Source organism: Carlito syrichta, unplaced genomic scaffold (genome assembly GCF_000164805.1).
Source record: "Carlito syrichta isolate Samal-C Ts95f unplaced genomic scaffold, Tarsius_syrichta-2.0.1 Scaffold290103, whole genome shotgun sequence".
NCBI lineage: Eukaryota > Metazoa > Chordata > Mammalia > Primates > Tarsiidae > Carlito > Carlito syrichta.
The window spans coordinates 24,135-48,572 of record NW_007234199.1 but is presented as its reverse complement, the minus strand read 5'-3'; the positions used below and the strand labels follow the sequence as shown (position 1 = coordinate 48,572).

The 24,438-nt window shown below is 42.3% G+C and overlaps 1 protein-coding gene across 4 annotated transcripts in view; it reads right to left on the bottom strand.

The window, feature by feature from the left end:
• ALOX5 (arachidonate 5-lipoxygenase) overlaps positions 1 to 24,438 on the bottom strand; it is a 55,054-nt gene that overhangs the window by 17,526 nt on the left and 13,090 nt on the right. For all 4 annotated transcript variants that reach the window (XM_021710574.1, XM_021710577.1, XM_021710575.1 and 1 more), the window contains exons 3-5: positions 23,603 to 23,684; positions 8,783 to 8,905; positions 943 to 1,049 (exon numbers count right to left, since the gene is read on the bottom strand). In XM_021710574.1, coding sequence (XP_021566249.1) covers positions 943 to 1,049; positions 8,783 to 8,901 — 226 coding nt within the window. In that variant the 5' untranslated portion in view covers positions 8,902 to 8,905; positions 23,603 to 23,684. The remainder of the gene's footprint in view (positions 1 to 942; positions 1,050 to 8,782; positions 8,906 to 23,602; positions 23,685 to 24,438) is intronic.

The following is a 24,438-nucleotide window of genomic DNA, read 5'->3' as shown; positions in this document are numbered from 1 at the left end:
AGCTGGAACCACAGGCGCGCGCTACCACGCCCGGCTAATTTTTTGATTTATTGTAGAGATGAGGTCTTGCCAGGTTGCCCAGGCAGATCTCGAACCCGCGGGCTCAGGCAATCCTCTCACCTCAGCCTCCCAAATTGCTGGGATTACAGGCTGAGCCACTGAGCCCGGCTTCCCCAGGTGATTTCAACATCTCTTCTTCATCCAGTCATTTTTGCCTCCTTTCCATGCCATGACTGGTCATTACAATGCTAGTGCTTTAACTAGACACATCACAGTTCAAAGGAACCCAACACAGTTTTTATGTAAATGCATTAAAAAAGTTAAGTTCTGCTTTTGCTGTGTTCAAAAGCACCACAGATTATTGATTTATGTTTTTAAAAAGTTTTCAGGGCTGGACTCAGTGGCTCAGCCTGTAATCCCAGCACTTTGGGAGGCCGAGGCAAGTGGATTGCCTGAACCTGCAGATTCGAGACCCACCCAGGCAGTCTGGCAAGACCTCGTCTCTACAATAAATAAATAAAAAAAATTAGCCAGGCACAGTAACGCACACTTGTAGTTCCGGCTATTTGGAAGGCTGAGGAGGAAGAATTGCTGGAGTCCAGGTCGAGGCTATAGTGGCCGGGAGCGTACCACTGCACTCCAGTCTGGGCAACAGAGTGAGACCCCTACTCAAAATAAATAAGTTAATAAATAAGTTTTCATATTTTTGAGAGTTTTGATGATGAAATGAAGTCAAGGGTGCTGGAACTTGAATGTCTGAGGAGGAGAAGAATCCTCTGGGCATAAGGGTGACCACAGTGAACCAAACAGCGTGGGACCCAGGAGTTGCTGCGAGATCTCTCAAGGGGTGGGGCAGCCCTTTTCTATTTGCCAGCAAGTCTCAGATAGGAAAGTGGCATCCCCTCTCCCCAGCACTGTGAGACCCTCCAGAGGCACACTCACCAGAAATAGTGTTACTGATCTTGACAAAGATTTTCTCGAAGTCAGCGAAATCACTCCAGGAAGACTGGAACATGTGCATGAAGCGGTTGATGAATAGGTTCTCCATCCTGCAGACCAGAGGAGAGGTCACCATGGCATGTACCAGCTATGCCTCCCTTTGCAGGGCCTCTTCACACCAAACTCTCAGGGGGCCTGGAGTCACCCCAGGTAGCTCCAAGTGGGCAGATGATTATTCTGTGGAATGAGGACAATGCTCTTCCTACGGCACCTCACCTATGGAAGAGACCAGGTGCCCCCAGGAAAACCTATGGTGCCTTGAATTCCATCCATGTATTCATTCATTCATTCTTCAGGTATTTGCTGTCCCCACTCAGGCCAGTTCCTGAATAAACTTCCAGGGACAGAGCACCATACATCCTGTGCAGTTGCTCAACTGAATAGTCTGGTTTTTGGGCTTTTTGGGGGGTGGGGGTGGGGATTTAAACTCAATTTAATTGAAAACTCATTTTTCTGCTCTCCCTGGCTCTGTGCTTGGTGCTGAGGTGAACACAAGTTTCCAAATGTTTATTGCACAGGAGAGCAAAAGAGAAACCCAAGGAACTGGCTAAATTCAAAACACAGGTACTAAGGAGTGAGATGTGAATGACCTGAGCATTCCCAAGGGCTTCCTGGAAGAGGCTGGGTGTGAGAGGGGTCTGGGCAAGGAAGAGAAGAGGGGAGAGGCTTCCTAAATAATCCAAGTAGGGTACAGGACAGAGGCTTGGGAATTCTGGCCAGTGCTCACCGTGACACACTCTGCCTCAGTTTTTCTCTCTGGTACACAGAACTGAGAGTTTTGAGAGTAACAGTTTGTCCTATTTCCTCCCTGCTGTCAGTGCTTGCTGCCCACTCCTCAGCTCCAACTCTAGCTGCCCCTCAGAGCTCAAGCCTTTGCGCATGTGGTTCCCTCAGCCTGAATGCTCTGTGTGCCTCCTCCTTCTCTACTGTGGACTGAACTGTGCCCCAAATTCATGGGTTGAAACCCTTACCCCCTATGTGATGGCATTAGGAGGTGGGGCATTTGGGAGGTAATTAGGGTTAGATGAGGTCATGAGTGTGGGGTCTTCATGATGAGATTAATGTTCCCGTAGGAAGAGACACCAGAGAGGTTGTCCAAGCGCTCTCCCTCCTGCCCTCATCCTCTGCCCTGTGTCCCTCTCCATCTCTCTCTCTCTCTCTGCCATGTGAAGACGCAACGAGAACCCAGTGGGAAGTCTGCAAGCCAGGAAGAATGCCCTCACCAGGAACTGGATAAGCTGGCACCCTCACCTTGGACTTGCAGCCTCCAGAACTGTGAGAAATAAATGTCTATTGTTTAAGCCATCCAGTTTATGATATTTTGTTTTGGCAACCTCAGCAGACTAAGGCATTCTCCTACTGAGCACTTGGGTTAGTGTGTCTGGAGAGCTCACCTGGTGTTCCCTCTACTCCTCAGGGAAAATACTGCTTTCTCAGAGGAGCCTCCCCTTCCCCAGCCCTCCCACCCCACTTGGTGATGCTGTCTCTTTTCCTTCTGTAGCTCCTCATACCCTCCTGACTCAGCAGAATCAGAGGACCCAGGTTGGGGAGTTCTGCCCAGAGTGAACCTAGCTGTGGAACAGAGGAATTGGTGACATCCTAGCTCTGTTGTCCCAGGGAAGTCACCCTGTAGACACCCAGGTGGGCAGCAAGGTGGAGTGACCACAGGTAGGGAACTTCTAGTACAAGCAGGAGATGCTGGGGGTCTCTCCTGGCCCCTGGCAGGCCTGGGAGGACACTCGAGGCAGAATATCATATGCCTGCTCACACGGTTCCCTTGGATCCTTCCTCAGTTTAGTAAATGCTTTTCTCCTTTGTAGTGGGCAGCCTGCGTCTCCTATGAGGCCATGTCTCAGGAGAACCCTCAGGAGAGGGTTCTTGGGCTGTGAGACCAGAGACCTTTGTGAGCTTTTTTTTTTTCCCTCCTCTATGAGTAGGCATGATGAACAAGCTGCCTGCCTGTGGGTAATCCAGAGGACGTATTGCTGGAAGTTGAAGTTGCTGGACCACAGCCTGGGCAATGTGGCCAGCTTCATGATGGCTGCATATAGTAGGTGCTCAGTGCTACAGCACCTTAGAGCTGTAGAATGATGTCGTCTTCCAGTCCCTCTGGTGCCTTTGTCACTTTGATCCAGCCCCTCATGGGAAAGGAAGAGCTTTTACAAAAGTTCTTGCTGCAGCTGAATAGGGGAGGCTACTGTAGCCTTCCTACTGGTACAGTGGGCAGCCTTGCTGCCTCTTTCTTCCCCTAGCACTCCTTGTTGACTATATACCAGGACAGATACTCTTGTCAGACTAGAGCAGGAAACCTCACTGTGGCATCTGGTGGCAGTCTGGGCATGGAAAAGGACTTCCCAGGTCCTGCAATCCCTGCAGGGCCTGAGGAGGGTCCAGCACCAGATAGTACCCAAGAAAGATCCCGTGCCTGAATGCCCTGAGGTCCCAGCCGGCTGCACACACCGGCTTTTGTGGGGAACAGGGAATGACTCACTTTCTCCCCAACTGGATTGCTTTGACCTCAAAACAGAAGGCTGGCACGAAAAGGAGGGTGGGTATGGCAGTTCTCAGAGGAAGCCACAGATCCAGGAAGAAGTGAAGTTAGAAGGAACATATTTGCATGTCATCTAGAGGTAAAATTTTATTTTCACATAATTATAGACAACTGGAATATTCAGGGCTTCAAAGATCTGTTCTGGCACAAAGGAGGAGCCTGGAGCCCCAAGAATGCACCTGGCTCCTTCAAGGCCACATAGGCAGGTAACAACTCAGTCAGGCAGGTGGCCTGATGGACTGACTCTGCAGTTTTCTCCTGAATAGAGCTTGGCACAGGCTGGGCACCAGCTGCTGGCAGGGCAGGAGCTCGACTTCCTCTGCCTCCCTGCCCTGTCCTTCTTCTAACAGTTTCTCCATTTTCCATGCCACAGTTGTCCTGTGCAGGGTGGGGAGCAGAGCCCATGGAGGAGGACTGGCTTCCTTCCAGGCAGAGCAGATGGCTCAGAGCAAAAAAATTGCCAGAGTTACCCAGAAGTGTCACAGAAACCAAGCTGTCTGGAGCAGGAAATTCAATGGGGAAGGCCTTGTTGGTGACCTCAGCCACACATTTCTGTTTCCTGTCAGTGGGGATTAAGTTTAACCAGGGGTATGGTGACACTGCCACAGCTTGAGCCATGGGGGCTGCATCCTAGCCCTGGGTTTGTGGGTCTTCAGGGACCATTATGCAGAGTGTGCTAACAGGCACAGGGTGGGGGGTGGGGTGGGGAAAACCCAGAGTAGCCAGCAAACAAGCACTGACTATGCCTGAGAAGGCAGCTCCCCCTGCCGGAGAGTCCTGGAATGAAGAAAAAGTCCTACCAGACACCCAGCATCAAAACACCAGAGGGAGGTCACCTACTGTGTGCCAGATGTCACCATAGGAGCATGGCCTACCTGAGTTCATTTAAATCCCATAATAATTTTATGAGGTAGGCATCATCAACCTCATTTTATAGGAAGAAAATGGGGTCAGAAGGTTAAATAACTCTCCCAAGATGGCGCAACTCCTGTCTTAGTTCAAACCCCGGCTGGCCAGTCTCTAGCTTTTGTTTTTAAAGGATAATTAGAGATGAACTGATATTTGTTGCTGTAATTTTAATAAATTAATAGGTACCCCCCACCAGGAAAGCAGAAATAACCGTGCTGCTCAAAATGCAGTCCGCACACCAGCACCGGCATCGCCTGGGGGATGGGTGGGAATGCAGCTCAGGCCCACTGACCAGAACCTGTGTGGGGCCAAGTGGTTTCTGAACTGCGGTGCCAGTAGCAGGATACGGGATCTTCCCATATACAAGACTCATGGCAGTTTTCCAGAGCCACATGACTGGGCTCCCTCAACTTCCTTCTCTCTTCCCTTCATCATCACCTCTGTGACCCCCAGCTTGTTCCCTCCCATCCCCACCTGGTTCTGTCCTTTCCTTCCTCCATCTCTAATCTCCAGGCCTGGCTCTTCTGCCATCTTCCTCTCCTTGGGGACTGTACTCTCCTTCCCTTCACCCTTGATACCTTTCAAGGAGCTGCCAGAAGCATAACTTTGTCACCTGGAGTACAAGGCAGATGGCCCACCTGCGGGACTAGGGGCAGGGGCCATGGGAGTTGTTTCTGTCAGCCCACACTCTTCTCCCCCTACCCCAAGCCTCTGCTTGACACTCAGCCCCCCTGTCCCTTGAAGGGCTGCCCACCACTTCTATGGCCCCAGTGCTCTAGGAAGCCTTTCAGCTCAGCCTGGAGACTGCACGTCCTGTTGGCTGCAGGGCCTGGCCACCAGAGGCGACACAGGACTCTCAACCTCAACGTGCCCAAACCTGGACTCATCTCCCCCCCAGACTTCTTCCAGTCCAGCTTCTCTTTTTAATGACCACCTAATTTTTCTCACAAACCCGATGCCTTGAGTTCACCCCTGAGCCTTTCCCCTTGTGACCCCCAACCCTACCACCCCATGTCCCACAGTCTCTCTTACTTTCTGTCCAGTCTTCATTTGGCCTCTTCCTCAACTCTCTCACCTGACCCACAAAGCCTGCCTGGTTGAGCCCCGACCACGCAACTCTGACTCCATACTTGCTCATTTTAAACACTCCCATATCTCCCCATTTTCCCTAGGTGTGAAGAACTCAGGCTCATAGTATCATTTTGTCCATGGTGGTAGGGGGTAATGTTTCTGATGTTGCCTTCCCAGGAGGCTTCTCCTGTGATACCTGGGGAGAAGGATGCTCCACACAAACCCTTCCAGCAGCCGCTCCCTCCCAGTCTCATCTGATTGGAATTGGCAGTGGGTGTGAGGGTCAGACACCCGGTCACCTCTCCCAGGACATGTTTCTTCACTGTCCCACTTGACTAGGAAGGAAACCCTTTCTCAATTTCCTTTAACAAGCACATTTCTTATCAGCCCCACCACCTCCTATGATTTCATTCTAGACTGCAAACAGCTGGTAGGGAGTGAACACAGACTGCTGCTCCCCACACGCCACCAGGAAATTTCACAACCCACTTGGTTCTGCAAGTGGCCTGGCCATATCACACCTGTGCAGAGAGTGCTCTTTCCCTGCAGCCCCTGTCCCTTTCTCTAGGACCCACCTACGTCTGCCTGGGCCCAGCAAGGCCTAGTCAGATGGTCGTTGGCCATGAAGTCTTCCTGTTCCCCATCAGCAAGAGGACGCCCAGGCGGAGTGAGGGTACCCCTGTGAGCCTTTGAGAGCAGGGTCCTTTTTAGGAGGGCAGCTGCTCAGCAGGCATGTGAAGATGGAGAGTGGTGTTGGCGGGCCTGATTCTGTTAACAGGAATGAGAGAAGACTGATGCCGTCTTTAAGGAGAATCTATCCTGTATCAGCGGGGCTGACCTATGGAGTTCCATTTTAATCTCATAACAATCCTAAGTAGGAGCTATGATCTTATTCTTCAAATGATGGCACCGAGACTCAGCGAAGTTAGATGACTTCCATAGGGTCACCTCCACCAGCCCAGGGTCCTTTCCCATGCGCCTCTCATCCCTAGGCAGGTCCCTCTGAGCTGTTTCCCTGTGGTCCTGCATCACCCTGGCTCAGGCCACTGCCTCTCAAATGCAGGGGCTGCTGCTCTCCCCTCCTCCTCAGACCTCATGAGTCTCAGTCCACTGTGCCGGCACAGAGGCTGAGCTCATCTGACTGCCTGGCTGTGCTGTGCTAGGAGGGGATGGAGGACCTGCCTTTGGATTTCTTTGCTCTGTTTCTGCCAATAGCCTGTCACTCAAGGGGAGGAGTGATAGGACAATATGGAGAAGGGTGGGTGGCAGTGTCTCTGCAGAGAGATTGACCTGGGTGGGCAGCATCGTCCGGGAGCACAGAGAACAGGGACTCACTCAGGCCCAGGGGTTTTGAGAAGCTTCCACTAGAAGGGGTTTCTTACCCAGTCCTGGCATGTGTGGGATGAGGAAACGGCCTGGGCAGAGATAAGGGACATGAAGATGCCCTGAAAATCAAACTTGGATTCCCAAGATGGAAGAGTCCTACCTATGTGGGGGAAGGGAGAGGGCTGGGGGCATGAGTGGGGCTCCATGGATGTCTTTCCGCTGATGGGCAGAGACACTTGGGCTCTCACCTGTGGCTGGGGTAATCGCTGAAGGATATTTTGGTAGGTGAACGAAATAATTACATTTGCTTTTTAGAGGGAGCCTCCAACAGATTATATGTGCACTAGGAAATGAGCCCTCCAAATTCTGTCAGACTGTGTCCAGAGAATCAGCTGGAAGAATGCTCCTGTCCCCACTCAGGAGAGACAGTGGCGCTGCCAGAGAAGGATGTGTTCCCTGCTACCCAGCAGATGGACTTGAGCCACATGAAGCTGGGTGAAGGGGAGGCTCAGGGAGGTATCCAGGCCAGTGGTCCCAACCTTGGCTGCACACAGAATCTCCCTAGAGCTTTTAAAATAAAACCATGCCTAGACTGCAGAGATCCTAGTTTCATGGTCTGAGCAGGGTGGGATGCCATGGAATCTAATAATAAATGTACAACTAAGATTGAGAATCAGGGATCTAGGCTGTCCTTAGTCATGATGGGGGTACATGTGAAGAAGAAGGAAACTGTATGGTATGTGTGTTCTTTCCCACAATGAAGGGAAGACACGTGAGATGGCAGCCAGCTGGGGCATACTCAAATTATTTGGACAGAGTTTACTGAGCACCTATCCTGTGGCAACTGCTGTACTAGGCTCCTGAGATACAAAGATGACAATGACCTTAAGAAACACTGAGCAGATGTGAAAAAGGCACAGTCTGGCCCTCACTTCGCCATCCATTCCTCTACCCATCCATCTATCCATCCTTCCATCCCTTCATCCCTCCACCATCCAGCCATTCATTCATCCCTCTGTCCATCTACCTTCCTTCCTTCTATCCATCCATCCATTCACTCACCTTCCATTCATCCATCCACCTTCCATCCATCCATCTCTCCATCCACCTTCCATTCATTCACCACCCATCCATCAATCCCTCCATGCATACGTCTTTCCCTTCCTTCCCCCTCCCTTAATCCATCCATTCATCCTTCAAGCTATTCATCCACCCATCCATCTGTTTTGTCTCTCTAGGCCCAGACCACTGAAGGGCTACCCTTCATTCTTTATTCTTCCATCCTTTCCTCCCTCCCCCACCAGTACAAAGCCCGGGTGGCACAATTTTCCCCAGAAGTATTGTCTTCTCTGGACTCATTGGCTCTGTATCCCTATCATTCTCTCTCCAAACCATCTCTTTTCACAAGAGCCTTCTGTCTTGCTTGTCCCACCCTGGCCTGGAGTCTACCCAACTAAATCCACATGACTTTGTTCAGCAATGCCAATCCTGGAGTGGGGGAGGGGAGGTAAGACATTAACATTAGACATCATTAAACATCAATAGACATTAAGCATCGCCTGATGTTTCCAAGGAGCCAGGACGGGATCAGCACTGGCATTTTGGCCTGCCTTCTTGGTCTGGACACAAAGCCTTCACACCCTTGAAGTGGCCACAGAGGGGATGAATTATAGGAGGGGATAGGGCATTCCAAGTAAATACTCCCCCTCTGGGCTGGACAGCTATGTCTGGTGTCTAGAGTCCTCTGGGTTGTCACTTTGTTTAGATACAGGTTATCCTGTGATTGTGCATCAGGGTATAATCAAATGCATTTGGGAAGACTGCTTGACTGGGCTTCTCCTTCAGCCCAAGGCTCCTATGAGGAAAAGAGTGAGGGTCTCACCCCAGCCCCAGACACTGAGCATCCTTAGGTTCTCATAAACTTACGCTTTGGAGTAGTTCAGAACAAAGTCCACTCCTTTCTCACTATCAAACTGGATATCACGGGGCAGATCCCTGTGGCATTTGGCATCGATACTCAAGGGGAAGCCAGGATTCCACTCCATCCATCTGAGCACAGGAAATCAGAAAACTCAATTAAATGCCGGCCTTTGTGTCAGCCCTCTCACCTGAAGGCTACTCACGTTGCTTGACGATGTTACACGTGGTGGCTGAAGTGCCCCCATAAGGTCAACACATCACAGATTGACTGTGCATCCAGTGAGGTCCTGGGACCCCGTCCAAGGAGAGCTCACTTACTCAAGGTGACACTGAACAGCAGAGGCCTGCCTTGCTCGTCACTGGAGGCAGCGGTGGTTAAGACTGCCCAGCCACATCCAACCTGGACATCCACCATCCTGTCAGCAAGGTCGGGGCTCTCCCTGAACTGCACACATGTCCTGTGTGTGGTGGCTGGGGAAGTGGGACAAGGCCTCAGGGGGGCCGGATGAAAACTTCGTGGCCCAGACCACTGAAGGGCTGCCCTCTCTCACAGGCCAGCCAATAGCAGGTTTAGAGATTGTTATTCAAATAGCTCCTCCCAGAGACAAGCCATGCACTAGATCCAGTACAAGTGTTTAAATTCTGGTATCCTTGAAACTTATTCTGCAGCATTGAACATTGACACTTTTATGTTACTTTTTTTTTTTGGTTTTTTCCCTTACTATACTTCAACTATAAAAATAAAACAAAACAAAAAACCTTGTTAGTTTATTTGGGGCAGAGGTAGTGATTTTTTGTTTGTTTAAAAACCAAAAATTGCATTCTGGGATTTCAGCTTTTTCATTTGTATTCCTAATTCTTCTTCCTTTTTAATCTATCAAGAGGAGAGTAAAATGTTGAGATTTTAGATCATTAAAAAATCTTGAGTTCTTTTAATGTGATCTTGCACGTTTACTGTCAGAGAAATCCCCACTGTTTGTCATGATGTCTCATTGGCCCAGTAGCCTTTTCTCAGAATTATAAGAAGTGAACGGGAACTAGATATGATCCTTCTGATAGCAAACACATTTTGGAGACTGTTCTCTGTTATGTGGGACTTTACATTTCTCACTGTTGGTTTACTTACAATATTCTACTTCTCTAGACTTTAAGAAAACCTTCTATAGTTGTTGTTTGTATTAGCACCAACACTAGTACATTGACAAGGATAAAAATGTGGCCAAGTGTATAAATGTTTTTATTTATCTATTTTTAATCTTTATTTTAAAGATGCGGGTACAATTCAGGGTTAAGTATACAGATATTCATTATGCAGGTATCCTTGTTGATGAGGTGTGCCTCCCTCCCCAAGCAGTTTCCCTCAACTGCCAATCCCACCACCCCACCCCCGGCAGTTTCCCACTACTGCCAATCCCTTTCTTATGATAATTGTTCAAGGTCCACTTATGAGTGAGAACATATGATACTCTGCTCTTTATTTCTGTGATAGATCACTGAGTATGATTGACTCTAAATCCATCGAAGTTGCTGCGAAGTCCATATGTTTGTCCTTCTTTACAGCTGCATAATATTCCATTGTAAATGTTTTAGAAAATGACTCAGGGCATCTCTAATACATGTCTAAAATTGAGCCAGTCATTTGGTAGCCCCACTGGTAGTAATTATCAATTAGTTTACTCTTGTTATTCATGTCAATTAATGCTTTTCTCCTTGCCACTGAGCAGATCAGGGCTCTAATTAATTTTAAGAACTCAGTAGTACTGGATTTTTTTTAGTATGTAAACAACGAGCTCAACAAGGACATCTGTGCGAGCAAGTAGCATTCATGGTTTCTTAAGGGAAAATTTAGCATGGAGAGATGTGGATCACTTTTCCTCAGCGCAGAAAGGAACTTCTCTTCCTCTATCCTGCCCCATCCTGCAGAAGGTGGCAGCAATGATGGGCAGAAATGCCCCACCTTGAGTGATTTGGACGACAACCTCCCAGCACATAGAGTTGGAACAGTTGCCCCCTAGTTTTCTCCTGGTCCCCTGAAACCAAACACCTATGTCCCTTCTACCTGCAGGTCACTACAGCCCGAGAGACCCTGTTAGGCTGACCTGGAGGTAAAGGTCTTCATACCCACAGGCATAAGTAGATAAAGACAAAGTCCCATTCCATGGAAGAAGACCAGATACAACAACCAGGCAGAAATAAGGAAGAAGCAGAAAAGACACTTAATTTATTTATTAAAAAAAATAGAGAAAAATCTCAAAAAGATACAAGTAGTACAATTAGAATGTAAAAAAGACTTTCTGCAACCACAAAACATGATTTCTGAATTAAAAATTCAAAAAAAAGAGAATAGTCACTGTGAGACCTGATTCATTTTTTGTGATTTGAGAATCCGGCAGCAGCCTCCCCTAAACCAGGACAGGTTCAGAGTGACTCCCATACTGTGATCAGAGAGGGTTTCTGGACAGAAAAAGAAAAGTAATACACAGAAAACAGAAGTGAGATACAGAAACAGCCAGACTGGTGACAGCTTGAGTATGCCTTATTTAAGCACAGTTTAAATATCTGGCACCTGTGAGTAGTTGAAGTCTGACTGCTGTGATTGGCTGAGACTCAACTATTGTTACAAGACTAGGTTACAGCCTGCTTATACATCCAGTTGGGTGACAGTTCACTATGCACAGGAGAAACCTTTAGGTTAAACTCAAAATATGTAAGGAGGCAGCTTTAGTCTAAACTGAACACCTGAAAGACAAGTTTTTCATGCAATAGCTCATTATTGAGCACCTACTATGTGCCCGGAAGTGCTCTGTGCAAAATAGAAGAAAATGTAACACAAATAAAGGGCAAAACCACAAAGAAATGGAAACCATGGATCAAACTATGAGAGATATGAAAGATACAGAAGATTTGATATGCAAAGAGTTACAAAAGGAGAGAGGAATATATAAAAAAGTAAAAAAAAAATAGATCAAAGAAAAACTTCTTTAAGCTGAAAAATACTTCAATTTTCTGAGTAAGTCCTAGGTAGAAAACAAAATGGAAGAAAGACACACCTAGATACATACTGATTAAATTTTAAAATGCCCAACAGAGGAGAATATGAGAGAGAGAGGGGGAGAGAGAGAGAGAGAGAGAGACACAAAGAGAGAGAGAGAGAGAAGAAGGGAAGGAGCTAGAAACTAGGAAAAGAAAGATTATCAAATGGACATTAGATTTATCACTTGTCATATTGAAAATGGGAAAACTGATGTGTTTACAGACTTTTTTTTCTGTTTTAGATCATTTTCTAAGGCTCTTATATCAAGTAATTGATGAGAGCAGGATAATTTATTATTTTTGGCAAATCGGGGGAAGACAAGCACAGACTCATATCTTATTCTAACTATGTATCCTTTCTGAGGAAATTAATTGAACAATTACAGCTGAATGAAAATTGGAGTGGACTTAGCCAATGAACTCTCTAGTAAAGAGTGTTTATCATAAAACCACAGCAAATATAATATTTTAAAAGAAACAAAAATAGGAGAGGGATGTTAATTATTACTACTATTACTTATTTTGGGACTTCCAGCCATGAAAAATAATAATAATATCAATGATGCAAATAATGGAAATTAAGAGAAAAAAATTATTATCATTTAGGTAATATGATCAAATAACTAGGTGACTAGACAGACTCACTAAAAACAAAAACAAAACTAGAAAAACACAAATTATTAGTTTAGTGAAGTGCCGATACAAGGTAAATAAAAAAAACAAACAATAATTTGTCTTGATCCCAGCAATACTTATTTGCAAACTGAAAAATATCCCACTCAGAACAGCAAAAGCTATATAGCTCTTGGTGTAAAGTAAATAGAAAGGTGAGGAACCTGCATGAAGAAAATTAGAAATTTAATTGAAGTGAACATTACAAGATCTAGACAGGTGGAAAGACATTCCATGCTCGTGAAAGGAAAAGACTACATGTCACTAAAATACCAACAAATAACATAGTGATATGAGATTCAAGGAAATTCTCATCATGAAAATCTTTAAAAAGAGCAATAATATACAAAATAGACATTAATTAGTAAGTTATGGTAACTGACTAGGCACAGTGGCTTATGCTTGTAATCCCAGCAATTTGGGAAACCAAGGCCAGAGGATTGATTGAGCCCAGGAATTCAAGACCAGCTTGGGCAACACAGTGAGACCCCATCTCTAAAACCAAACAACAACAACAAAAATTAGCTGGGCATGGTGCTATGCACCTGAAGTCCCAGCTACTTGGAGGCTGAGGAGGAAGGATTGCCTGAGTCCAGGAGTTCAAGGCTGCAGTGAGCCATGATCCTGCCATTGTCCTTCAGTCTGATGACAGAGTGAGACCCCCCAACTCAAAACAAACAAAAAAACAACAACCAATACCAAGAAAGTTATGATAACCAGAAGATGGTGCTGGACTCTGCAGGAGAAAAATATAGGCTAACACATAAAGTCCAGAAACACCCAAGAAAATATGTGAACAAAACTAGCTAAAAATTATCAAGTGCTTTCTATGTGCCAAATGCTATTATATGTATTTTCTTGGTTTAACCTGTTTAATTACCTTAAAAACCATAATAGGTCGGTACTATTATTTTCTCATTTTACAGATGTGGGAATTGAGGCACAGAAGGATTAAAGCACTTTCATAGGATCCAGAGTAAGTGAGAGTTGAGCCCAGGCACTAGCTCCAGAGCTCAGGCGTGTGACTGCCATCCTATGCCAGCTGTGTTCTGTGGGTGTCATCCCAAGTCAGTAGGGAGGAATGTATTATATTATAAATTACACTGGGATAGTTTGACCCCTACTTCACATCATGTATTTAAAAAAAATGGCAGATGAATGAAAGGTCTAAACATGAAAACAAAATTATAAATCATTAGACAAAAATATAGGGAAGTATTTGTGTGACACTGACGTGGGGAGGGTTTTCTTAAGCAAAGCAGGAAATCCAAAGTTCGCAAAGGAAAAGCAATACTTAGTTAAAAGAAAATGAAGACTAAACTCTTCTCTGGCAAAAGTAATAGAAGGCAAATGAAGAATGCTGCACATATAACACACATACTATTCTGTTGTAGAAAGAACTCCTTTATATTAACAATTGAAAGACCTCACAGAAAAATAAAGCATAGAAATAGGCAGTTCACAGAAGAGGCAACACAGTGATGCTTCATTCTCCTGTGGTCAGTGGGATGCAGATTAAGTCAACAATGGGATTTTACTTAGGGATTTTTAGATTGTCAAACATTTAAAAGATCAAGGTCATCAGGTATTGGAAAAGGTATGGTAAAATATTTTCATATACAATTGGTAGGATTGAAAATTACTGTACAATTTTGTGAAAGGATTTTTGTCAATATTTCTTAAAATGAAAAATGCTGATTTGGTCCAGTCTGAGTTCTGGAAATGGATTCACCAGTAATTAAAGCACCAGTACATAAAGATGCTTGTCCAAGGTTGCTTCTGGCAGCACTGTTTTTACAGGAATACCCTAAACAAACAAACATACCTACAAATGGGAGACAAGCCAAATTTCCGTCAATGGCTGAGGGGAATGGTTGAATAAGTTATAGAGCATCCACATAAAGCAAGAAATATGTAGCAATTTAAGAAGAGGGAAACAATGAGACACTATTTCACACACTTAAGAGTCACAAGAAGGAAAAAGTCTCAAGATGTGAAGTGTTTTGACCATGTAGGTAAACAGCAACTCAGGAACAACTGTTAGGGGCGTCATCTGGCAGAACTTCTTTGGAAAACAATCAACAATGTCTAGAAAACTTAAAAACGTTATCTGGTCTGTATCCCTGCAAGTCCACTTCTGGGAATGTTCCCTAGAGTGACTTTTCCTTGAGAGCATGGAGAGATGTTCAAGGAAGCTCATTGAGGCTTGGTTTGTAGCAGCTAGAAATTAAAGACAGTTGGCATGGCCATCAGCAGGAGAGTGGATGAGCATGGTGAGTTATTCCAACAATGAATGATGAGTTATACAGAAGTTAAAATGAATAAACCACATCTATGTGTTATTGACTGAACGCTCTTCAAAACATAATGATTTGTGAAAAAATGCATAACACCAGTGATTAGATTAAGTGTTGATTTAAAAAAAAAATCACACACACTGCTGGGCACAGTGGCTCATACCTATAATTCCAGCACTTTGGGAGGCCAAGGTGGGAGAATCACTTGAGCCCAGCAGTTTGAGACCAGCCTAGGCAACATAGTGAGACCTCGTCTCTACAAAAAAATACAAATATTAGCCAAGCATGGTGATATGCTCCTGTAGTCCCAGCTACTTGGGAGGCTGAGATGGGAAGATCACTTGAACCCAGCAGGTCAAGGCTGCAGTGAGCCGGGATCACATCATTGCATTACAGCCTGGTTGAAAGAGTGAGACCCTGTCTCAGAAAATACACACACACACACACACACACACACACACACACACACACACACACAAACTCTACCATATCACAGACACCAAGAACTGATGATCACACGTTCTCACTCATAAGCGGACCCTGAACATTTATCATAACACTATAAAGAAGGGATTGGCAGTAGCAGGAAACTGCTTGGGGGATGGGGAATGGGACAAACAACGTCAATAAGGGTACCTGCTCTCAAATCAGTCAAAGTGGGGACTAAAGGGAGGCCCAAACTTTGCCTGTATGATGACCACTTGTATACCTAGTCCTGAATTGTAGCCCACATCTTTAAAATTTTTTAAAAAGTGAGAATTATTTCTACTTTTCAAAAAGTAAAAAACAAAACTCTACCATATATTGCTCTATGTGTTTGTGTATGTGTGTGTGTATGTGTGTGCAAAGCACATAGACAAATGCAGTCAGTGACAGAGCATGGGCTGTGGGGTTGTGACCTGGGCTGGCTTCTCCAGTTCCCTGTGTAGCTGAGTGAGGAAGGTGAGCTGGATGCTCCGGTTTTCTGACATAGTGGGGACTATTCTTAGTTGTTGCTTTACTTCCAAACGCTAATCTAGAAGCCTGAGAACTCATGTGAAAGAGGAACTTCAAAATTGTGCAGACGGTGCAAAGTTCAGTGTTTCCTGAACGGAAGCAGAGGAGGGCGGTCTGGAAAGGACAGATGAGTGGAAGGAGGAAGAAAAAATAATGATTATATCTAAGAAAGGGGAAAAATCTCACCAGAAAACCCTCTGATATCCCCCACGAGTCTTAGACTGTGAGGATGTTAAACAATTTTTCAGAGAATTGGGCTAGTTTGTGTTCTGTTAGGTGAGTGGACAGCAAGTCTAATAAGGTCCCCACTAATTCGCAGTAAGGTGCTGACCGCTGCCAACTAATTTCACAGGCATTTTATCTGAACCCAATTCCACAGCCCTTAAGTACACAGAGAACTGACTGCAGGGGTTTGGCCACAGGTGGCTGAAGTGAGAAGGAAAGCTAAGGAAGAAGCCTAGAAAAAATAATGCTTTGGCATGGGAGGTAGAGCTCTAGGACAACGACGTGTGCACTGCTCTAGGTACAAATATCTCAAAACAAATCACATAGTGCCTAAGCTGAGAGGCTTGCACACACATACTCTAAAACAAATCACAAATTCAGGCATCCTTGGCACTTCCCATAGTATAATCAGATTACGTTCCCACATCTGACACCAGAGATAAAAAAGTTTTGTTTTTAACTTTTTAATTATAAAATAGAATATATAAATATATGCATGTATGTATTTATGCACACACACACATACACTTATGCATGCAGAAAAATGCACAAAACATCTATATAACCACCACCCAGGTCAAAAATCAGAACATTGCCTGTAGCCTCAAACCCCACCTTTCCCAGTCAACCCTCTCCCAGTTCTGCTAATCACCAATCTCACTTTTATGACAATTATCTCCTTGTTATTGCTTATAGTTCCACTACTACATCGTTCCCTAAACAATGTAATTTCAAACTTTATGGACTGGCCAGACATGCTGTTTCTGGCTTCTTCGTTGCTGTATTTGTGAGGTTTGTTCATGTTGCTTTGTTGGCAGACGTGCACTGATTTTTCTTGCTGTGTAGAATCATGACAATTTATCTATCTATTCTAAACTGTTGTTGGACACTGAATTGTTTCCATTTTTTTGGCCATCATGAATAATATTGTTGTGAACATACAGGTGCACAAGCACATGAATTTGGATCCAGGAACAGAATTTCTGGGCCATAGATTATAATATGGCTTCAATTTTACTAGATATTGCAAAATATCTAGTATACTCTTTTCAGCAGTATGTGAGTGTTCCCACCCCTCTACATCTTCTATAATACTCAGGTATTGTCACATTGTTTAAGTTTTGCCCACTTGGAGTATACCATTGTGGTGGTGACAGTAACAGAGAGTTCATTTTGGTCTTACTTCTGATTTCCCTGATTCCTAATGAAGCTGAGCACCTTTTGCATACTTGCTGCTCATATTTTGTGCAGTGACTGCTCAACTCTTGCCCATTTTCTTCTGAATTGATGTCCTTTTCTTAAAGATTTGTAGGAATCCTTTAAATATTGTCAGTCATGCCATGACTTGTCTTCACCCTTTCCTGCTGTCTTTCAGTGAAAAGAGCTGCCTCATCTTGAGGGTAGTGAACTTCCTTCATGGATAATATGTTTTGAATCTTGTTTGAAAAATCTTTTTTACCTTCAGACCAGAATAATCTCCTATAGTCTAAAAGTTTTATAGTTGCCTTTAATATTTAGTCTAATCAATCCCAAACTGAGGTTTCTGAATGACATGAGGTAGAGTCCAATTTCCTTGCCTTCTCCTCCCTTTGCCCCCATGTTGCTCAGTGTCCCAAGCATTGCCCACTGGGAGTGTCCTCCGTAACATACTAAGTATCTATGTATGTGTGGCTCTGTTTCTTGTTTCTTTATCTTATTTCATGGAAATGTTTTTAATGGAAAGAGGGATGGAGCTAAAGATAGTTTTGAGGCTGGGGCAATTGTATTCTTGTTGGGGAATTTTTTTTTTTTTTTGTCTCTTAACAGTAATGCATCCCTGGGTGTGTGATGACGGAGAAGGAGATGAGAGATGCTTTCAGAAATTAGAAAATTAGAAAAGTTAAAAACAAATTCTGCTCGGCTATGACAAGTATTTGGTGAAATGGGGACCCATACGTGGCTCGTGAAAACTGGTTAATGATTTCTAAAGGGAAATTTGTCAATGTATACTAATAAGTTTTATGACTTGATTTAGTAATTTCACATCTGGACATCCATTCTAGGGAAATAATAATGCGCAAAATGTTCATGTACAAGGGTTTTCACATTATTTAAAAGAATAAAAAAATTACAAACCTCCTAAAATGTCCGGTTGAATTGGGTGTTTAAATAAATTATGCTGCATCAATACAACGAAATATTATATACAAGCTAAAATGATGTTTATAATGAAACTCAAAATATATGGAGAAATGATTCTGCTGTACTGCTAAGGATAAAAAGGAGGATGCAAGTTCATATATATAGTACACTTCCAAATTTTAAAACGTGAATAAGGAAAAGTGAAAACGCCTACGAGTGAATTACACGTGTTTTCCTGTTTCTACATTGTTCTCCTTCTTTTGCTTTATTGGCTTTTTAAAAAAGCCAAATATACCACATAATACTTGTAAGAAGTTAAGCTATTGAGGAATATGTAGAAAAACGCCACCATCATGGCTCCTAAAGGCCCCTCCACAGCCCAGGTAACTACACTGTTTAGAACAATTCCTTTCACTCCTTTCCCTTGGGAGGAGTCACATACTCAAATTCTTCCAGGGGCCACAGCAGGAAATGAAATAAATGAGGCCTTGATACAAACAACAGACAGGTGTGGGTTGTGGAAGCCTGGAGAATAATCTTGTTTACTCAAAACTCCACAATGACCCATCAAATACTTTAAGAGGCTGGATGGATATAGCCCATCAGCCGGCTACCTTTCTTCCAGAGGCATACTCTATAACATATTATTATTATTAATTTTTTTTTTGTTTTTTTTTGAGTTGGAGTCTGACTCTGTCACCCAGATTGGAGTGCAGTGGCCGCTCCTGGCCACAGCAGCCTCGACCTGCTGGGCTCCGGTGATCCTCCCGCCTCAGCCTTCCGAGTAGCCGGAATTACAGGCATGCGTTACCATGCTTGGCTGAGTTTTTTTTTAAATTTATTGTAGAGATGAGGTCTCGCTGCCCAGGCAGTTCTCGAACCCGCGGGCTCAGGCAATTCACTCACCTCAGCCTCCCAAAGGTGCAGGATTACAGGATGAGCCACCGAGCCTGGCTATTATTAATTTTTAAACAGCTTTATCGATATATAATTTACATACCACAAAATTCACCTCATGAAATACGCTATTAAAAGTTTGTTAGTATATTTATAGAGTTGTGCAACCATCACTATAATCTAATTTTGGAAGAGTCTCATCACAAAAATAAACCTGTACCTGTTAACACTCACTCTCCATTCCCCATCCCCAGCCTCTAGTCCTAGGCAACTACTCACCTACTAATTGGCTTCCACAGGCTTGCCTATTCTGGACATTTCAAATAGATAAAATCATACAATATGTAGTATTTTGTAAATTAATTTTTCATTTAGCATAATGTTTTTGAAGTTCATTCATGGTTTGGCATGTATCTGTAGTTCATTCTTCTATAATGCCAAATAATATTCCATTGTATGGATAAGCCACATTTTGTTTAGTCATTCACCAATTAACGAAATTTAAGTTTTTCTTTCTGACTGTTATGAATAATGTTGCTACAAGTATTTGTGTACAAAGTTTTTTGGTGTGTAGACACAGAATTTCATTGTTCTTGGGTAGTTTCCTCGGAGTAGACTTGCTGGATCATATGGTGATTGTTTAAGATTTTGAGGAACTGCTAAACTGTTTTCCAAAGTGGATGCATCATCTTATATTCTACTAACAATGTATGAGGTTTCTTATTTATCCATATCTTTTGTAGCACTTGTTATTATCGTCCTTTTGATTCTAACCTTCCTTGTGGGTGTGAAGTGATATTTTTAGTCTTATTCTGTATTTTCCTGGCAACAAATAATGTTGAGCATTTTTTCATGTGCTTATTGCACATTCATAAATTTTCTCTGGAGAAATATTTAATTAAATCCTTTGCTAATTTTTAAATTGAGTTGTTTTTACAGTATTTTTAAAAATTGAGTTGTCAGAGTTCTTTATATATTCTGATACAAGTCCCTCAAGAGATCTATGATTACAGATATTTTCTTCATTCTGTGGGTTGTCTCTTCACTTTCTTGACAGTGTCCTTCGAAGCACAGACACTCTTAATTTTTATGAAGTCCAATTTGGCTACTTTTCTTTTGCTGCTTATGCTCTTGGTGTCATATCTAAGAGGCTTTGTTTAACTCAAGATTATGAAGATTTACTCATATGATTTCCTTTACGAGTTTTACAGTGTTCACTCTATGATGCATTTTCAATTAATTTTTAAATTTCTTTAATAACTTTATTGAAATATAATTCACATACCTAAAGTTCATTCATTTAAAATATATAATTCAAGGCTTTTCAGTATCTTCACAGATGTGGGCAAATATCACGACTGTCAATTATAGAACATTTTCATCACCTCTATAAGGAACCCTCTTCCCTTTAGCTACTACTCCCATAACCTACTTCTCTCCCCTTTCCCTTAGGCAACTCTAATCTACTTTCTGTCTTTACAGATTTTCCTGCTCTGGAAAGTTCATATAAAAGTAATTGTACAATATATGACCTTTTGTGACTGATTTCTTTCACTTATTGTAATGTTTTCAAGGTTCATCCTTGTTGCAGCACGTGGCAGCACTTCATTCTTTTCTATGGCTACATTATATAAATATATCACATTTATTCATTTATCTGTTAATGAACATGTAGGTTGTATACATAATTTTGGTAATTATGGAATAATACTGCGATAATCATATATGTGTGAGTTTTTGTGTGAACATATCTTTTCATTTCTTTTGGGTATATGCCTAGGGGTGAAATTGCTGTCATACTGTAACTCTGTTTGAAAGTTAGGAGACACAAAACTGTTGTCCAAAGCAGTTGCACAATTTTACATTTCCACCAGCAGTGTATGAGGGCTCTAATTTCTCCATATCCTTCTGAGCACTTGTTGTTATCTGACTTTTTGACTCTAGTCATCCTAGTGAGTGTGAAGTGGTATCTCATTGTGGTATTGATTTGCATTTCCCAGATGACTAGTGCGTTAAGCATCTTTTCCTGTGATTTTGGTCGTTTGTAGATCTTCCTTGGCAAAATATCTACTCAGATCTTTGCCCATTTTTAAATTGGGCTATTTGTCTTTTACTAATGAGTTATAGGAATTTTTTTTTATCTTGTTGTGTTTTTGTTTTTAGTAAGTTCTAGATGGAAGTCCCTTATCAGATATATGATTTTCAGATATTTTGTACCATTCTGTGGGTTGTCTTTTCACTTTCTTGATAGTGTTTTTTGAAACATAAAGGTTTTTAAATTTGATGACATCAAGTTGTCTATTTTTTCTTTTGCTGCTTATGCTTTCGGTGTCATATAAAAACTTATGAAGGATTACTCCTGTGTTTGAAAATCCAAATTCATGAAGGTTTACTCCTGTGTTTTCTTCAAATTATTTTATAGTTTTAGCTTTTACATTTAAGCATTTGATCCATTTTAAGTTAACTGGTGTATATGTTGTGAGGTAATGGTCCAACATCATTCATTTGCATGTGGCTGTCCAGTTTTCCTAGCATACTTGTTGAAAAGACAATTCTATGTCCATTAAATTGTTTTGCTGCTTCTGTCAAAAATTAATTAATCATAAATATAAGGGCTTATTTCTGAACTTTCAATTCTATTTCATTGATCTACATATCCATCCTGATACCAATACCATACTGTATTGAATACCACAGCTGTGTAATAATTTTGATATTAAGAAGTGTGAGTCTTCCAACTTTGTTTTTTTCCCCCCTCAAGATTGTTTTGACTATTCTGGGTCCCTTGCACTACCATACAAATTTTAGGAACAGCTTGTCAATTTCTGCAAAAAATCCTGCTGGACTTTTGAAGGGGATTGTGCTGAATCTATATATAACTTTGGGAAATATTGCCATTTTAACAAAATTAAGTCCTCTAATTCATGAACATGAGATATAATTCAACTTATTTAGATATTCTTTAATTACTTTTAACAATGTTTGTAGTTTCATTGTGCAGGTCTTGGGCTATGGTTGTCAAATTTATTCATAAAATTTTATTCCTTTTGATGCTACTATAAATGGAATTTTTGTATTATTTTATTTTCATATTGTTGGTTATTGGTGTACAGAAAACAATAGGTCCTTGCATATTAACCTTGAATCCTGCAACCCTGCTGGTTTATTTATCCTAATAGCTCATTTTGGTTAATTCCTTAGGACTTTCTATATACAAAATCATGTTATCTGTGAATGGTGATAATTTTACTTATTGCACTCCAATGTGGGAACCTTTCTTTTCCTTTTTCTTCCCTAGCTGACCTGGCTAGACCTTCCAGTGCTGTTAAGTAGAAGTGGCAAAAGAAGACATCCTTATCCTGTTCCCAGGTCTTAGGGGGAAACCATTCAGTTTTTCATAATTAAGTATGATGTTAATTGTGACATTTTTGTAGATGTCTTTTATCAGGTTGAAGGAGTTTCTTTTGATTCCTATTTTTTTTTTAGTGTTTTTACTATGAAAGGATGTTGTATTTTTACCAAATGCTTTGTGTGTGTGTGTGTCAATGCAGATAATTATGTGTATTTTATTTTTTACTCTATGGATATAGTGTATTATATTAATTGACTTTTGGATGTTTAAACCAACCTTACATTCCTGGTATAAATCCCACCTATTCATATTGTCAATAGTTTTTATATATGCTAGATTCAGTTTGGTGATGTTTCATTAAAAATGTTTGCATCTATATTCATAAGGGACATTGATGTATAATTTTCTTTTCTTGTGATATCTTCTTTTTTGTTGTAGACATTGTTATGATATAATCAGTTGAGAAGTATTCCTTCTTCTTCTATTTTAAAAAAATATTTTATGCAAGATTGGAATCAATTCTTTAAATGCTTAATAGAATTCACCAGTAAAGCCATTTGGGCCCAGGATTTTGTGAGAAGTTTTTAAATTACTAATTCAATCTCTTTGTTTGTGATTGGTTTGCTCAGGCTATCTATTTATTCTTGAGACAAATTTTGGTAATTTGTGTCTTTCTAGGAATTTGCTTATCTCACAGAAGTTAAAAATTAAAATTAAGTGATTGAAAAGAAAATTCAATTGTTCATAGTATTTCCTTTTCAATCACTTAATTTTAATTTTTAACTTCTGTTATGTTGGTATTGATTTTTTCTCTCTTAATTACAAACTTAATTATTTGAATCCTTTCTTTTTTCTTGATCAGTTAAAGTTTTTTTTAACCATGTACCACTTTTATAATCAAATTATTATAATTATTATAAGAAGACATAAAAAGTGAAGTGCATGCCTTACAATGGGAGGCAGGAGAATGTTGAGGTACACTCAAACTTTTGCTGCCTAGTCCTCCTACATGACAATATGCTTGATCCCCAAATTTTTCCTTAGTTCTCCTTACCAACTTGTCTGGAATGGTAAGCTGAAGCTTGGGGATTGTGGAGCCACTGCAGGGAGCTGGTGCCTTGGTCACTTACCAGCAGCAATGGGCCACATGCTGTGGTCAGAATTTATTTCATACCAGGTACCTGAGATAGAAACCATGGCCCCTTGGCCACTTGGTCTGATGTCATAACTCACCGATACTGCTTTTGGCGTGTTTCCAGTTCTTTACGTCTGTGCTGCTTGAGAATGTGAATCTGATCATCTCGGGCCAATTTTGCTGTGAAGAAAGAACAAGTATGAGAGGAGCCTATAGAAGAATAATATTAATATCCAGTGTTAATGTTTCCCTCAGATGCTATGCCCATGCAGAGTGCTTTATGTGTGTCTTCTCATCTAAGCCTTACACATTCCCACATATGGTGAAGAAACTGAGGCTTGGGAAGGCTGAATAGCTTTGATCTTGAACTTTGCCCAAGGTCACACACCTAATTAGTGGATTTTCAACACAAGACTCAAATCCTGTGCTCTTAACCACACCACTTACAAAAGGCAAATCCAGTTCCTCACCCTCCTGCCCACTTACTCAGAAAGCCTTGGAGCCCCTGCCTCTCGTTGTTCAGAGAATAACATCCAGATGCAAAAGCCAGGCGTGGTTCTCATCAGGCTTGGCAGATACATTACGTGCCTATCCCTGGCCTGCCTGTGCATTTCCACCTAGGGGCTCTAGCCTTTTGCTAGGCCCTTCAAGACCTTGCCTCTGCAGGAATCTGGGGGTCTCTGATACAAAACTGCCTTTTCACTCCAGAGGAAAGGCATTTCATAGACCTTGGTAGGTATTTTTAAACCACTGCAGAATACTTTCCTCCTCTTTCTTGTAATTCTTACACAGAAATGGTAGCTGGTTGTGGGCTTTAATGTTACTTGAGAGACCAGCAAGACTCACAGCTCTCATGCTTCTGTGTCCATTTGGTTACTTCATGAAGAAATGTGTGACTTAAGAAGCAACATACAGTTGCTGGCACTGTCCTGTT